This window comes from Urocampus carinirostris, chromosome 18, assembly GCF_059441175.1.
Source record: "Urocampus carinirostris isolate Australia breed hairy pipefish chromosome 18, RoL_Ucar_1.0, whole genome shotgun sequence".
In the NCBI taxonomy this organism is placed as follows: Eukaryota; Metazoa; Chordata; class Actinopteri; order Syngnathiformes; family Syngnathidae; genus Urocampus; species Urocampus carinirostris.
This window is the reverse complement of record NC_142366.1, coordinates 13,684,543-13,702,242: the sequence shown is the minus strand read 5'-3', so window position 1 is coordinate 13,702,242 and position 17,700 is coordinate 13,684,543. Positions and strand designations below refer to the sequence as shown.

General features: G+C 39.0%; 1 protein-coding gene across 1 annotated transcript in view; it reads left to right on the top strand.

Moving 5' to 3' along the window:
* Positions 1-17,700, top strand: part of atp8a2 (ATPase phospholipid transporting 8A2) — a 68,501-nt gene that overhangs the window by 31,788 nt on the left and 19,013 nt on the right. Inside the window, exons 23-27 of the mRNA XM_088322836.1 lie at positions 449-587; positions 667-731; positions 10,714-10,886; positions 14,226-14,409; positions 15,499-15,609. Coding sequence (XP_088178962.1) covers positions 449-587; positions 667-731; positions 10,714-10,886; positions 14,226-14,409; positions 15,499-15,609 — 672 coding nt within the window. The remainder of the gene's footprint in view (positions 1-448; positions 588-666; positions 732-10,713; positions 10,887-14,225; positions 14,410-15,498; positions 15,610-17,700) is intronic.

The window sequence follows — 17,700 nt, the reverse complement described above, 5'->3', positions numbered from 1 at the left end:
AATGGAGAAAACAAAGATATAAATAAATGGAAAAAAGCATGACGAGGAAAACAACTCTTTTGTGTATCTAAAGATGAATTGGACTTTGAAGGACATTAAATAATTGCATTGTAAATTTTATGTTGTTACTGTGTTTATAGTAATCAATAAATGATTTGACTCAGGGCCACATGTATTCAAGATTGTTTATCATTTTCAATGCTTAGTTTGAGCTGAGAAGAAGTCAATCAAAATTTTAGACCAATTTTTGATAAAAAATTGCGAGTATGCGTTATACACAAATACATATGGTATTTCCTTCACACCCTTCTCACCTTATTAAGCCCGACCCGGCCCATTTTTATTCCTTAGTGTTACTTATTTCTGCTTTATGAAAAAGAATTGTTTTGTACCAGACACCATAAGAGTTGTTTTTTCCTGTTTCTTTTTTTTTAAAATAACCCATCAGAACTTGCTGCTGCTGGGTGCCACAGCCATTGAGGACCGCCTTCAGGCTGGCGTCCCTGAGACCATCGCCACGCTGATGCGAGCCGATATCAAGATCTGGGTCCTGACTGGGGACAAGCAGGAAACTGCCATTAACATCGGTAAGCGGGAATAACTGCCATTTTTTGGCCAAGCTTTCTGGATCCTCAGATTTGAACTTTCAACCCGTGATGCCTTCAGGTTACTCGTGCCGCCTGGTGACGCACGGCATGTCCCTCATCATCGTCAACGAGGACTCCCTGGACGTGAGTATAGATTTTCTGCTCTCTTGTTTTGCGGCTCTTTCTTAGCGGTTCTCTCGTTTTACTGCTGTTTCGCCACGCGGCTCACTCGCCTCGTGGCTCTCTACCTTTGAGGTGGTTGCCGCGGTAACCGCCAAGCTGCCAAATGGGGTGGGTGGGCGTCGCTCTCTGTGCGCCCTCAGGTAATTAAAGTCTCCGATGTCGTCTGTATTTACCGAGACAGTTTTGTCAGGCTTTGTCACGCTTGGGCACACACACATGCCGACCAAGCTCTTTACTGTTGTTGGTGATTGTTGGAAGGATACCGGAATGTTGATACTTTGATAGTGTCATTTATAGATTTAATTTTCATTTGGTTCCTTGTAGTTATTCGTAATTATTTAACATAAAGTATTGTCTTAGCGTGATACTGCTTCAAGGGAGGCATGTCAAACACAGTTTGACTCTGGGCCTGAATCCAGAATTTCTGTTCTCAGGCATGCCAGATTAGTAAAAGAATGCCAGCTCCAAATTTCTAGCTTTGTATTCCAGTTTTATGCTTTATCATTTGGCGTACATTAGTAATCTACCCTACATATTATAATCACAGATTACAATGGACATCCAACACATCCATCCATCCATTTTCTGCACCGCTTATCCTCAGTAAGGTCACAGGGGCTCTCGAGCCCATCCCAGCCGTCTTCGGTAAGTAGGCAGGGGAAACCCTGAACTGGTTGCTAGCCATTTGCAGGGCACACAGAGACAAACAACTCACTCTCTCATTCACACATAGAGACAATTTGGACCAGTCAATTAACCTGAGTGCCTTGAGGAAACGCATGCGGGCACAGGGAGAACACGCGAACTCTGCATGGGGAGGACGCGGTAGTTGGAATTGAAAAATGTCTGGCATTGAATGTGTTAACTGCTTTATTTTAAAAGTTTAGTTAATGCAGTATTTCGTCCCTACCGACCACCAGAGGCTGTGCTTTTAGCACGGAATTTCACCTTCGCGCATGTGCAGTTCAAGAAATGCATACCTAAAACTAGTCCCTCCATTGCACCTGTCTCAATAGGCATGTCTATGAATTCAAGTCTCATCACAGGTGCGCCTTTTTGTATCTTCTCACTTAAAGGACTTGTCGTTTTTGCCATCTCTACTGCTACTAGCCCTGAGACGGTTTTCGCCGGACCTGTGTGTTTTTACACCCTTAGAAGGCTGCATAAGATTTGTTTACCTGCCGTCGTTGCGACTTGTCGCGTGTTAAGGTTTTTTTTTAAATTTTGCCCTGCATAGTTTCTGGCTAGCATTGCGGCTGCCAGGTCTGACTTTGGTGTTTCCACGATGTCATTATGGCCAATGCCTACCCTGTATCTATTTATTCCCATGTTTACCTGCTAGCAAACTGGGTGGTTTTTATCCGGGTAATATACCGCTAGCATCGGGTCTACTGCACCTAGTCCTGGCTGGCCCAGTGTTGTCGCTGTGGCCGATGTTGGTGCTGTTTCCTATTTATGTCCAGTTTGACTGCCTACTGGCCATGTGTTTTTTGTTTGACTATCTTCTTGTTTGCATCGGGGCTACTTCATCTACTCCCAGCCGGCATTGTTTCTAACTTACCCCCGGGTCTCCTGCTTGAAGGCCAGGTGCTTTTGTTCAGCCAGCTTCCCGTTAGCTTTGTCAGTGTTTGATTCCGAACGACTCCACGTTGTTGCTGTGGCCTTGGCCAATGCTGTTTTGTTTTTTTTCGGTCTGGCCTTGCATTTTCTCGGTGTGGCCTTTGCCCGCTTAAGTTTCTCCCGGGGGTTTTGCTAGCCGGCCATGTGTACGTTTTGGTGAGCGAGCCCCTGTCGGGTTTGGGGCTGCCGTGTTCATGTGTATACTCCCGGCTGGTCTTGCGTGTCGCTATGTCCGCTGCTGTCTCCGTGATTTCCCGGTTGCCCTCCTTGCTTGGCATGACAGTGCCTTCTGCTGGTTGTTTTGGCCGGGGCTGTCCCTTCCCGGTAACTTTCTGGTTCTTCCCGGTGGTCTGCATTTGGGCACATATTGACGCCTCGCTACTGCTTTTTGCCGTCCGTTTGCCCGGGCTGTGTCGCCTTCATCTGTAAACGCGTGCGTTGCGCTGCTACATTGTCGCGTCGGCGAGTTTTTGTTTGCTCGGTCAACTTTTCTCCGTTGTGACGGCTTGTCTGGACTTTGTTTTGTCTGAGTGGCGCTTGTCCCACTGGATGTGGGGACTTTTTCCCGTATTATGCCGCATGTGGCCCCCCAATCTGTCTTTAGGGATGTGCTGCCATTCTACTGCACGACCGCCAGGGCATCTTGTCATTCGGAATCTTCCTGTTCACGTGACAAGGTTCTGAAGGTAGAGCACCTGTGATGAGACTGGATGTTATATACATTCCTAATGAGACATGCGTTTCTCGAACTGCGCATGCGCAAAGGTGAAATACGGTGCTTGAAGCACCGCCTCTGCAGTCGTACGGGACCATAGTTATATTCGTAACTTTCGTTTTAACGTTGACCCAACTCACCACTCTATACAAACTCAATACTGCTCTTTAGCGGCTCGAGAGTATTTGGTTTCAAAAATCTTAGCTTTTGATATAAATGACCTATACGCACCTTTTTTCAGACTCAAAAATTTATAGCAGGCTGGATTAAATCACCCAATGGGCCGCATCTGGTATTTTTTTAAGGTAAAAGATACTCGTGATTAGGGTACAGGTACCAAGTATTAGTATCAGCTCTATTTTTTGGTGGTATGGGTACCTGCAACTACTAAAACTAGGAAAAAAAGTAAATATATAAAAGCATTTTTAAACAAAATTACATTATTTAATTCTAATAATTTTTTTCTAAAAAAAAAAAAAAACTAGTACAGTGGGACCTCGGTTATAAATTATTTTATTTTATTATTATTATTTTTTTAGGCCCGCAAAGCTCTGAACCCGCGAACCGCGAATTAGAGAGGCCCCACTGTATGCAATTTATAACTTTAAATAAAGATTAAAAAAACTTTCAAACCTTGACACCTGTAATATTTAAAGTCGAAAGAAAAGAATAAATATACACTTTTGTTACTCTTATTTGATGTATTTCCATTTTTGGGGGAGATTTCATTTTATTTTTTATTCTTACTTTATGCATTTTAGCACATGTTGTCTTTTTAGAATAGCAATGATATTCACGTTTGAATTAATTAGATCTATCAGAATTGGCAATACCACTCATATGAATCATGATATTGATTGTGGTAATGTTGGTACAAGTAAATAGTGCAAATATCAATATTGATGTTAGCCTAATTCAAATTTCATCAGTATCATACCGGTATCCGTGATACCAGTTTTGTACATTTTCAACGACGTGGCGTTTGTGTTAACTTTTTGTTGGTATCGGTTTATTTTTTTCGCTTGCCACCTTGTTTGTCTCATTTTAGTCTGGTTATTACTTTCCAACGTGCATCAAAGAAACTGTTTTGATTTTCATGGATGTGTCTTCCATTAGTATATGAAGTGCTGCCTCCACAAATTAAAATAGTTGTTGTTCGAGTTGAAAATGTCTCCAGTTTGTGTGCTGACACTGACTCTCTTAAAATAACTTTGACTGTTTTCAAAGCGTGACTAAGAACTGGACTCGCTTATCATCAGTCACACCTCGCGTTTGACACCCTCCGATTTTACTTCAGGAGAGAACCATCCAAACTTTGGGCTAAAATTAGTTACTCACCAAAGCAATATAGGGCTGCAAATAACGATTAACTTTTTAATTGATGAATCAGTCTATAATTTTTTTTCAATTAATTGGATTTCTCAAAGACATTTTTAATTTCCTCCTTTTTATTCAAATATTGAAGTTCTTGACCAAACAACAGAACATGCTGTAATAAAAAAAAATACAAGTGCTTGTCAATTAAATCGACATTAAACAAAAATACATAGAAATTTATGTTGTACACCTGCAAATATGTACGATATTCTTTTCCTACCACCTTATCCGAAGATTATATTATATTTGGACAACTAAGAAAGCAATACATTTCAATTTATGTGTTGCAATGTTTTTCTTATACACAATTCTTTTTATATCCAAATAGTAAACAAACCCACTTTTCAAAACGTGTCAACAAAACTGTTGTTTTGGTTTAATCTTTGAATATGATAAACATTACCAATATGAAAATGATATATGTTCAAGAATCTGCCCCTTGTGTAGAGGTAAACATGCCATTATCATTTTTTTTTTTAATTTTTAATTTGTTATTATATTTACATATTTTCATTTTTTTCTATGTATTTCTGCAGCACTGTCTGTCAGCTTGAAAATTGTTAACTTTGTTTCATGATGAAACAGTCAAACACTACAAAGTTGAAACTCTTATGCCAATTTTGTTTGTAATGATGCAATATTCAATAATAAGAATTTTTTAAAATGTAAGGTAACTTTTTTATAAAAATGGTCTTGGCGCTGTTTCCAGGACCAAAGCGGTGCTACAACTCCCAGCGTCACAACGGGATAGTGTGCCCTCTTATTTGCATTGATTAAACGTACTTGGTGGGTAATAAATCTTGGGATACAACAAATTGATGTTGTTATTAGTTTCCAACGCTTTAAACCATAGCTTTTAATCGATTTTCTCAATTAGTTGTTGCAGCCCTAAAGCAATTTTGATATTCTTCTTCAATTATACTGTATATATATCTTGTTTGTGATATTGCAAAGAACCTGTTCAGGTTTTTAGAGTGTCAGTCTTATGTTAGATAATATGCTTTTACTGTATTCCCTCAATAAATTGCACTTCTTTCTTCGCGGCTTGAGTGCATCGCAAGTTGAAAAACATTACGCAATCCTTTATACCTTTATACCATGTTCAGGGCGCTGTAGCTTGCCACTGTGGAAAATAACTGCACTGTTTTGACCGTCATCCATTATCCCGAAAGAGAGGGCCTAAAAAGCAAATTTTGGTCCTGTGTGGTAGCCTTTTTTCCGTCCTTTCCGCCTGAATTGAATAGCACCTGTACGGCCGCAATCCATTATCAATGGTCAACTATAGCTGAAGCTGGGGCTGGCAGACCACATTTGAAAAATGGAGGGGCCTATTTAATGGATTTTCACGGGGTATACTGGTCCCCATTAACCATAATAAACAAGCGATTACAGTATTTTGGATTGAATCAATGATACCAACTTGTTGTAGAGTGTTTTAACATTGGTTGTTTCAGGCCTTGTTGTTGATGTAATTGATTTTACCTCCAATCTCAATGGTAATTTTTACTGTTATTCTCATTTGGTATCGTATTTGTATCAAGTTCACCAAACCGTTCTCTTCTAGTTTGATTTACTGTTGCTGTAGGTAATACAAATCTTTTTCCACCTCACTTATTCGTTTAATGAAGCTCATGGGGATGATAGGTGTTAGCTGATATCTGTACGGGTATCACGGGACCTTAACAACGACATATATATAGCATGACCACTCCCTTACGTACACAACCGCTACGGGCATGCATGGGTAATGTTTTATTTGGCAATTCCCGACGGACCCGCGACTATACTCACTTTCTAACTTTCCCACAATCCTTTTTTCACGGCAGGCCAAATAGGACATTCATCTTTTTCACACGCACTCTTACTGTATACCTTCTGTAAGTGCAAATATAGCGTCCCCTTTTAGTGTATTTCCTGGGCATTTATCACTGGTGTCATTTGGCGACATGTGCGTATTTTTGTGCCAAAATATGTTCATTTAATTTGACTTGTGTGTTTTTATGGAAAAAACTGTGTTGATTTAATTTACTTGCACAGTAGATTGCAAAAAAACAATACTGTTCAACTTGCAAATTATTTTGCCTATTTTCATTATTTTTGCTATTTTCAGAAAATAAACGTAATAAAAAATGAAATACCCCCAAACATATTCAAATAATATAAAATTATTATTTAAAATGACCCAGTCTTCTCAAATATCTAATTTTACTATATAATTATTGACTATGGTATCACATTTCATCAGTAGTCCTCATTGATATTAGTTTGAATTGGAACCCTTTTTTGTCGGTATTGTATGAGTCATGTTAACATTTTGATTCATTGATGACATTGTTGTTCGCATCGAATCATCCACCCACCCATCCATCCATTATTTGCACCGCTTATCCTCAGTTGTGTCAACGGGTGTGCTGGAGCCCATCCCAGCTATCTTCGGGCAGTGGGCAGGGGACACCCTGAACCGGTTGAGTATGGAATCAGTCGCATGCAATTAATAATCGATACCACAGTTCGTATCACTGATCGCATCCCATCACAGCAGTTTTGATCTCTCACGTTACTCCTAATAAATACATGAGTTTATATTACTTATCTCATCCCCTCTCCTCTGTGTTGGTATCAAATAAGTCTATTTAACTAATAATCGATCCAGAGTTTATATTGCTGCTCGAATCCCCTCTCATCATATTTAATCATTGTGGATACCAGAGTTGATATCACTTAGCTTATCACTTCACCTCTTTGTTGTTATCTATCAATCATATTTAACTCATAATCGATACCTGAGTTGATATGACGGATTTCATCCCCTGACATCTGTGTTGGCATCGATTCAGCGCTATTTAACCCATAATTGACACCATAGTGGATATTACTTATCTCTCACCTCACATCTGTGTTCGTACCTAATCAGTCATATTTAACTCATAATCAATATCAAAGTTGATATCACTGATTGCATTCCTCTTACGTGCTATTCAGCGATGATAGTTTGTCAGTTATCAAATCCAATTTTTAGAGTGATGCCGGTGTTTGTTTTTAACTTTAACTCATCCTTTGTTAACGATACTAAACACCAATATTGATCAACTTTTCTTGATAATTTAGATTAGTCTTGCTGTTGTTTCGATTGCAATGAAGTCATCATAGGCATCGTAAATCCCTCCATGATTTCTTGGCTACCCATTAAGTCAATTCCTCACGTGATTTTTCTCACGTCTCACATGATGTTCCTGCTTGCAGGAACCATTCTTCCAGACAAAGAAAATGGTACGAAACTCTTCCACCACCGTGTCTGGGTGATTTAGTCATCCGAAAATGATCCAGATAAAATTTAGAGCGGAGTGAGCTTGTGTGTTTTTCCAGCTTCCTTGAGCTCAGATGCATGTGATAAGTCAATATTTAGCTTGGAGGATTAAAGAAAAGGAAATCAAATGAGTAAGACCGCCTTTTCCCCCAGTGGAGAGGCAACGGAAAGTAAGCGCTAATTTTGCGTAAGGTACTTAGTTGGGCATTTTTGCCCTTGTCTCGCCTTTGATCTGTGCAAGAGAGCGCCACACACTTTTTTTCAAGGGAGGAGGTTTGTTTGTTCTGCTGCCAATGTTAGTCTTGGATGAATTTAAGGCTGCCTGTTGGCATGAGAAGAAATCATTTCGGGGGGAATCGGACAGATTTTAACTATGTTCCATTATGAGTTTAAAGGAATTTCTCGTACTACAAGAAAACAAACAAAAAAAACACCTACATTTGCTAACCTTAAGTATGACAGTTGGAATAATCGCTATCTCCGAAAAATATGCCGTCAAACATCTACAAGTGTGAGAAGATTTGCAATGTAAGCTTTTAACGAGAGTGCAAAACCAGCCTAATTGGGCTCTGGATCTAGGTTATTGGGCTATTAAAGCAAGACCTGCAGGGTGTGCTTGTTACCCAGCGACTAAAATATTACCCATCTCAAAAAGAGCTCCACGTTTGGAGTTGCTCACATTTATCCCACACAAAAATGTATAACCCCAAAATGGCAAAAAAACAACAACAAAAAAACATTTTATTTATTATTTTTTGTACTATTCTTTGGAACAAATTATTATACACTTGTATTTCATGTGTAAGTAATAGAAAAATGATAAAATGTGAAAAAATATTGCTTGAAATGAGAAAAATGATCCCCCCCAAAATAGCAAAAAATATATTTATTATTTAATTTTGATTATTATTATTTTTATATATCATACAACTGCATAAAACATGTTAATAATTTTTGCTATTTTCAATACAAAAAAAAATACAATATGAAAAAATAAGGTTAAACTTAGAAAAAGTATATCCAAAAATAGCAAAAACATTAAATAAATGAGTGTTTTTAAAATTATAATTTGAATGTATTATTTATTTATTTTTGAAGTATTTAAGTCTGCAGATTATGGCATTGTTACGCATTGCAAAAAAAGTCATTTGACTGTATACAGAAAACTTGATTTAGTTAGGAAAAGTTTTCAATAAAATTGCAATGTATTACAGATGCTCCCCTACTTAGGATCATTTGACTTACGAAAGATGGTAGATACGAACATTTTTTTCGGGATGTCGAAAAATATACAGAGATTGCTGTAAATTAGATTTTGTATTGAGTGCACCTTTTTCCAAGAAGAGGACAGTACTGTAGTGCTTTCCGCCGCGTAGCACTGTGAGAGGTCACCCAGCATCCACCCCGAAGAATAAATCCGCCTTCTACTTAATACTTCATGTGTAAACATTCTATACTGTATCTCCAGCGTGCAAAGAACTTTGACATTTTTATTTTTTAATATCTCGTGCATCCATTCAATATGGTTGGTGCAAAGTGTAAAGAAGAGGTGAGCCATTTCATTTGAAATGAAAGTGGAATAAATAAGCTTGATGCGGTTAAGAAAATGGTTGGATCGCTTTTTTCGGCCACTTTTTACCACGCAGGAGGTGGTCCTAACTCTTGAAGACTATCTTCCAATAGTAAGTTAAACTTAACTTTATTCATCTTTATAAAGCATATTATTTTATGAAAGGTTTATTTTTTAGTGAAAAAAAAATACAGGTTATTTATACAAGCCATAAACATACTTATATAAACCTTAAACTTATAAAATATAGCACTGAAGCAACTTACAAACAAATTCAATTTACGAACAATCGTCTGGATCATAAGTAGGGCAGCGTCTGTACTTTTATATTGCAAAAAATGTGACATAAATTGCTTTTCAATTTAATATTCATTGTACGTGAATAAGTTTTAAAAAAAGATTTCACTAAAATTATTCATTTGTACAAAATCATGGAAATTGCATTTCAATATAATTCAAGCCACATACATAGATACAATCGTCTTCATTTTCTTTTCCCGGCGCCGCAGAAGTCCACCAGCCACAATTACCTGAACAATGCATCCTTTCTTATTTTCTTCCTCAGATGCGCCAAACCCCCTCCTAAATATTCGTGCTTGTGTTTTTCTCAGCCCGGGGCTTGTATGTTTTTCTTTGTATGTGCCGGAATTCTTGTTTGCATCCACCTTTACGAAAACAAAACACAAACATAATGAAGGGATTAACAGGAGATTATAGGTTGTCACAGTTCTCGTCGACGTGTGTGAGCCGTGCTGGAAAAAAAGGAAACGTCCGTTGGCTTATCAAGGTGTATGGAAGATTAATCATGCCATTTGTCGAAATAAATGTATAAATTAATACTTGCCATTTAATAACTAAATTCGGTAAAAACTAAATATTCTGTATGACATAATACAATTTTCTGATATATTTATGCGTTTTGCCTTATATTTTGGTATTTATTTTGTCATGAATTTTTCATGTATTTCGTCAAGGTTTTTGTTGTGTATTTTGTCACGACAAAATGTTATTCAAATGAACGAAGTAGGTCAAAGTGTCAAAGCTCTTTGTCTACAGTAGAGCCGATTTGTTCATCACTGATCAACCAATGTGGGGAAGGCTGAGGCAATTGGGCCGCCTCATTTGAATAAAATTTTGTTGCAACAAAATACGGGACAAAGTACGATAAAGAGTAAACAACAAAATAAATTACAAAGTAAACGACAACCTACACAACAAAACACACGACAAAGTACACAACAAAACAAATGACAAAACGTACGTAAAATAGGTGCGGGCCGATTGAAAGACATGAGCAGACGCCAAATAAAGTAACTGTGCCGTTTAGTAGCTGATGTAATTTCGTCTTGTGAAGGCCACCCGCGCCACCCTGACGGAGCACTGTTCATCCCTGGGCGACTCCCTGCGAAAGGAAAATGAGCTGGCGCTGATCATCGACGGGCAAACCCTCAAATACGCACTGTCCTTTGAGCTTCGCCAAGCCTTCCTGGACCTCGCCCTGTCCTGCAAGGCCGTCATCTGCTGCAGGTAGGTAATGATCAGTGTTGCATGTAACGCATTACAATGGAACTCAATTACTTGTCACAGTAACAAGTACTGTATCGCATTATCTGTAAAATCTAGTAACTTTAAACTGTCATCACGACATGGTGAGTTACTCCGCTACTTTTTAAAAGCAGACCAAAAATCACAATGTCTTATGGTCATTGAGCTTTCCTCATTTATTCACTAAGTATCATACAACCCACTATCCGCCAGCAGCACACGCTAAAATAGAAGTAAGAATGGGCCTAAAAACTCCAGCCCGACACGACCTGGGCCCGGCCATTTAACTTGATTTGAAGGACCAAGCCCGAAGAAAACCCAAATTTTTATATTTTATTTGTGATAGCCAGGTTTCAGTCTCCCTGACTTTTATTTTATTTTTATTTTTTCCAAAACCATTGTCCTTTGCGCGCGGCGCTGGGTGAGAGGGTGACACAATCCATCGTGGAGGTCCTCCACCACGTGACACAGAGAAAAAGGAACACAGAGCAGTGACGGATGGATAATTTTAAAAAAAGTCACTAAGAGAGAAGATACTTACCCTGATATTCTCATTACCGTATATTCTCACATCTGAACCATATTCACAATTATGAAATCAATTACTGATATCAAGTGGTCATTTATATGAGCATATTTGGTTGTGTGTGTCACCAGTAATAAATGGTAGCCAGCACGTAGGGGATGGGGCGTGGCTTATCTCAGAAAAAAAAATCAATGGGGAAAGTTTGGGCACGGAATTTCCGATAAGAGTGCTGAAATTTGGTCTTTTTATTTGTAAAATTCTTTTTGCAATTCACAATTCCTGGAGAAAAAAAAGAAAACATAGGACATTACCCAGAAATGGAAAAATGAATCCTTGAGTGGCTTAAAGACAAAAAACAAAATGGATATGGCGTGTCTTGGCTATGTTAGTGTGCAAGCTCTCAAGATTCCACAGGTGGGTGTACTTGTTTTTTTCTTTTTCTTTATGTGGCTACTTTCAATGCTGGGGTGCTTCATTTGAAGTGTCCTTAATGAGTTGAAAGTAGAATATTTTCTCTTATGCGTTAACAATAACCAACTGACTTTAAAGAACATTTATAATATCTGCTTTTATCTTGTTTCAGCAACAATGTTCAGGACGCAAAACACAAAGTAGATGGAAAGGGTGGGGTTGGATAGGGATTTTATGCTCGTCAACGTAGTGTTCTGTTAGTGAGTTGGGTTTAATAATAACAGTAAGCAAAGGCCTATTTCAAATACAGTCCTAACGCCAACCCAAACCCTAAAACAGATTTCGGGAAAAGAAAAAGAAAAAAAGAAAGTCTATTCGAAGCCTTCCAAGAAATGCACGTACTCGCACGGTCTTCATGAATAGGCTGACTGAGGCTGTAATCATGACTTCAAACTATGATATGGCGGCAGAAAGCAACAAAGTTTCAAATTCCGTGTCGCACCTTTTAGCAGTTTTATGGGTTGACTTCAATGTGAGTACAAACGGTAATTTGTAACTAGATAGGAACGCTCTACTTTGGGTGTCAGTAATCAAGGGGGGCTAACGCGATTACTTTTTAAATAAAGTAACTAGTGACTAACTAATTATACTGGTCACAATTTACCGATGTCTGCTTTCAGTGCAGTTGTATGACACGTGTTATGTGACAATGTTAGGATGGCTTCCATGCTGAATGTTTACTTCCTGTTTCCTTTTTCCACTCACTAGCAGCTGTAATGTTCAACAAAAGAGTTTCCATCCCTCGTCTTTTATGTGCGTGTGTGTGTTTTCTATACGAGTGTGCGCGCAGGCAGGAGGGAAGTAATTGACTCGTTGCATTTCCAGGCCGTATCCGGAATCGTGCACTCTAAGGCCTTGCAAAAAAAAAAAAACGCCGGCTTCCAATTGTCAGTCCTTTAGTCAGGTTTCAAACTCTATTTACTGCATTTTAACTGATTTTTCCTTTGGCTTGGAAACATTTACAGATCTATTAACTCGTTCAATGCCAGGGGTTTCTCTCAAATGGGAAGAACTGGTGCCGGACAATTTTTGACTCATTTTTGAAGGCCTACAGAAAATGTAGTTCTGTAGCTATTATAAGCGTAGGACATATCAAAATAAAGGTTTAACCCTCATCTTTCATTAAAAATAATGCTGTTATGTTTCTCGCTTTTTTTTAGTAAATAACAGTTGAACATTGCTAAGTTTCTTGAAAATACTCCAAGAAAACTTCTGAGAAAAACCTAAACGCATCCTTTTTGTGAAAGGATGCGTTTAAAGAACTTTCACTTCATGAGTACATCTGGCTCGGAGATAAAAAAAAATGGTCCTCACAAATCTTTTTTGCGTTGTTCCAATAGTAATAAATTTGAAGCCAAAGCTCTTCTGGAAGTGTGGGTTCAGTCCAGTATGTATGTGGCACAGTCTCAACTAGTTTACTGTCACGGTGTTACACCAACAGACCTCGTTTTGGCTCTACGTCTCTGGGAAATCCTGTGTATGGAAGCTCATTAAACAATGGATGTGTACTGTTGAGATACTTTATGATGAAAACCCACAGAACAAAGCGGAAACACCTGAAACCCCACCCAAGCACCCAGAGTAATTTGATTGGGTGAGCAGTAGGGATGGAAGGATCACTGCACACACCTCGCGCTTCTCCATCTCTCTCTCTCTCTCTCTCTCTCTCTCTCTCTCTCTCTCTCCCCCTCCCTACGTCCCGGTGCCCTCTGCGTGGAAAGTAAATACATCCGTATACTTGCCGTTTGCAGTATTTTGTGACATTTTTTTTCAAAATAACTCTGCTTGCATTTTGTTTTAAAACCTTATTTTAGACAAAAATGAGCCTCAATGCTCTTAAGTGACTGCCAGAGCGAGTCTAATTTTAAGTGGCATATTTGTTGATATGAGACACAGACTTTGGCCTAAAGTCATCAAACTTCACAATGTGAAATAAAATGGACTGAAGAATTAGCTTTTGTTAGAAAAAGTTGGGCAATTTTGTTGAATTCTATCTTAAATTATAAAGTGTGGCTCTCTTAAAAAAAAAGAAAAAAAATCTAAATATTTTTGTGTTAAAAAGGTTCCAGACCCCTTTTCTAAATGGAAAAATTCTCAAGTGATTTTTCTCTTATCTACCCTTTGACTTTGGAGCTCCCTGAAGGGGAGCGTCTGGTAACGGAGCCTTGTCATTGTCTGGATGACTGACAGAACCGGTTGTCGACACCAGATCGGTCAAGAAGGTGGAGAAGCACCTGAGGCGCTTCCACACTCACAGAAAGCCATCCGTCACGGACTAAAGTATTTTAGAAAAAAAAACGATACCATGCATATCTGGTCCGCAGAGTGTCGCCGCTGCAAAAGTCCGAAATTGTGGACATGGTGAAGAAGCACGTGAAGGCCATCACGCTGGCAATCGGCGACGGCGCCAACGATGTGGGCATGATCCAAACGGCACACGTCGGCGTTGGCATCAGCGGCAATGAGGGCATGCAGGCCACCAATTCCTCGGACTACTCTATTGCTCAGGTGGGGCCCAAATGTGCCGAGCTACACAATCCATTGTCCGTAAAAATGAGGGCCATTAAAGAAGGAAAAAAATCCCCCAAAGCTGATACAATGGCAGACAAAAAGAATGCATACCCTTAATTGCAGAGTTTATCTTGTCAGTGTGATACAAACACACATGCGGTGTCACTTTACGCTCTTGTTTATCTCACAGCCCCCCGAGGGCTCGTGGGGTAATCTGCCGGCCCATCACGGCGGCGCTCGTCTGCACCTTTCCCTACATTTTCCTCAGTTTGCCTAGTTCCTCAAAATGAAAAAATATATATTTTTACCCTTAATTTAGAACAACCGCAAAAAAAAATACATTATCGTCGTACTTGTAGTTTTTCTTATTTTAGTTGTTACTTTAATATGTTTTGAACATTTTTCTTTAAATAATAGTCATCCTCATGTTGATGTTTTTGAGTTTTTCCATGCCCTCATGTAGGTTTTAGAAAAGAAAATGACCTCTAAATAGAATTATTTTTTTTAGCGAAGCTGATTAATTTATGTTTTTTGTCCTATATTTTCTCCTCAATTTTCTTTCTGGAGATGTACCAGTATTCTTCATAATATTTATTTTCATTTTAAAGGTGCGTTACAATAAATAATTGAATTGGATCCCAAAATTTGGAAGATTTTTAAAAATTAAATGATAAACAGCAGCTTCCCCTACGCCCGACTTGGCCACTTGGGGCAGTATAACATAAATGAACATTTTCAGTCATTCAAGTCATCATTCCGGAAATAATTTGTGTTTGTTTGTGGCTGCTTTATCTGGGCACAGCGCAAAAAACAATCTCAACAAATAACGAAACAATACATTTGCTTTAAATCTACTTTTCAGTACAATAATACAACAAATAGGGGATATTGGAATTGTGGCCTGGGCAGCCCTTTGAAACTTTTTGTGATTAAGGACTTTACAAATAAATTTGACTTGACTTGACATACTCTGTTCTTCGTAGAGGATAAAGACTATGTGCCTGCAATGCATCTAAAAGTACTTCATTTGAAATACACAAGTTGAAAACCACACAGTTGATTAACCGTTTTGTGTGTGATTAACAGTTCTCGTACCTGGAAAAGCTGCTGCTGGTGCACGGCGCGTGGAGCTACAACCGCGTCACCAAGTGCATCCTGTACTGCTTTTACAAGAACGTTGTGCTCTACATTATTGAGGTTTGCAGCGCACACACACACACAAGGACAGACAGTTGCATTAACAGAGACGTTCTGCAGCTGTTGTCAGACACGCTCGACAGTGATGGACGAGGTGCCCTTTTGGCGTCTGCTTTCCGTCTCCCAAGCGAAGGCTACATGTTTAGATAGGCACTGTTAGGGTCTACTATCAGCATTGTGCATGTGTGTGTGAATGCATGTTTGCTTAAACGGGGCCTTTTTGGGACAAAAATCCTGTTTCACAACTTCAAAACAAACATGTATCTACCTTATATTGGAATGTGCTGGCGCTTGACGTTTTTAGTCCTAAAAATATTCCAATAGACCCTTTTTCAGCCTATGTCATCACCGGATCAACCTCAGTATGTGTGCTTTGTTGACCTAAAACAGCAGGAGTAGCAGTACAAGTCTGAATAAAAATTTACAGTTTTAGAGCCAAAACGTGTGACCTACGTTAATTGTGTAGATCCAAGGAGAACATTTTTTGGGTGGGTTATAAAACCCAACAATTTTTCAAACTCAAGACAGTAGAAGTGCCATATGTGTCTCTGGGGATTCTTACCCTAGTTGGTAGCTTGTTCAGGTGTCATAACTCGAACAATGGGTAATCGTGACATCAGGAGCAAGCTAGCTGTAGAGGATAAATAACCACAGTAACTGAGGCAGCAAAATTTGACCTGCTTTCATGCAAGCAATAATAATAAACATATCAATATTTTATTATGTCCCTGTACACTGTACAACCGATCTCTTCCACACCTTTTTAACCACCAACCCATTTTCATGCATGTTTAGTGAACACAACTTTTTGGCAACTCACAGAGGAAATGGGCCTTTTCTAAAGCAGTGTAGGAGACTGTGGCTACAAGCCATTTAAAAAAACTGACTTTGACCAAGGACATTATTAGGAATGTCCGCGTTTTCGATACCCATTTCATATCTGGTAAATCATTGCGGCAATCTGGTTTGGATTTACTTGAATGCCGAATGCTTTAGTGCGTAGAAGTAGAAGTTTCGGGGAATTGTGTTTGCTACCCTGCCTACTATGGACTGCAAGTTTGCTCCTACTGGTGCTAGCTAGTAGATATTTTATATTAACATTATTATTAATGTATATTTCATGCAATAACAATGTAATAATAATTATCCATTGTTATTTTGTTAATAATAACTATTGTAGTTAGCATTATTGTTTCTTATTTCACCAACACCATCCATCCATTATCTGCACCACTTATGCTCAGTAGGGTCGCGGGAGTACTGGAGCCCATACCAGCTATCTTCGGGAAGTGGTCAGGGGACACCCTGAACTGGTTGCCAGCCTGTCGCATTCACCAACACTAACAATGTATTTAAGGTGGTTGCAAGTCAATTCTTGAACTGAGCTACTGAAAATATTAACTGGTCATCTGAGCCACTATTTTCTTCCATTTAAGTTGCGGTCATAAAAGGTCATGTATTCGTTACTTACGCAATATGGTGCGGCGTTGTATATGAGGCGAAAAAGTGAAACAGAAAAGCTCCACAAAAGCGCTGATCAAAAGGACATTTTTTTGTTGACTTTGTCAATCGACAGGTATAAACTGCCATGACTTCCGCCATTCTCCCTCAACGATACACACACATCTCGTCTACGTCACACTTGTTTACAAACCCGAAAAGAGGTTCTATACTTTACTAAATATTATGAAACGTGTTTTCATCACCATTGCGAGACGTGACGACGCTTTCACTTGTCAGCGGATACTTCATTTCAAGTACTTGTCCTCTGTCTGGGAAAAAGCAACTTTGTGCGTGAGTGTATGAGGTCAGCTGCCCTTGCTTGTCTGTTATGAGGGCCCCCCACTCTCAGCTGTCACTTGTCCCCCCTAGTCTCCTCTTAAAACCCTCCACAACCCCCTCTGACTGTCTGCCTGACTTTAAGGATGCCAGCAGGTGCAATTCCTAATTTCAGTGCAGTGTTTGTGTGCTGGGTCAGGCTCCAAAAGGTGGCATCAGTTGTTTTTGTTGAAAAACAAGCCTTTTTTCTCACTGTATTTTGGTGACAGAAACTCCGCACACTTTGCTTTTACTGAATATTAAAGTGGAATA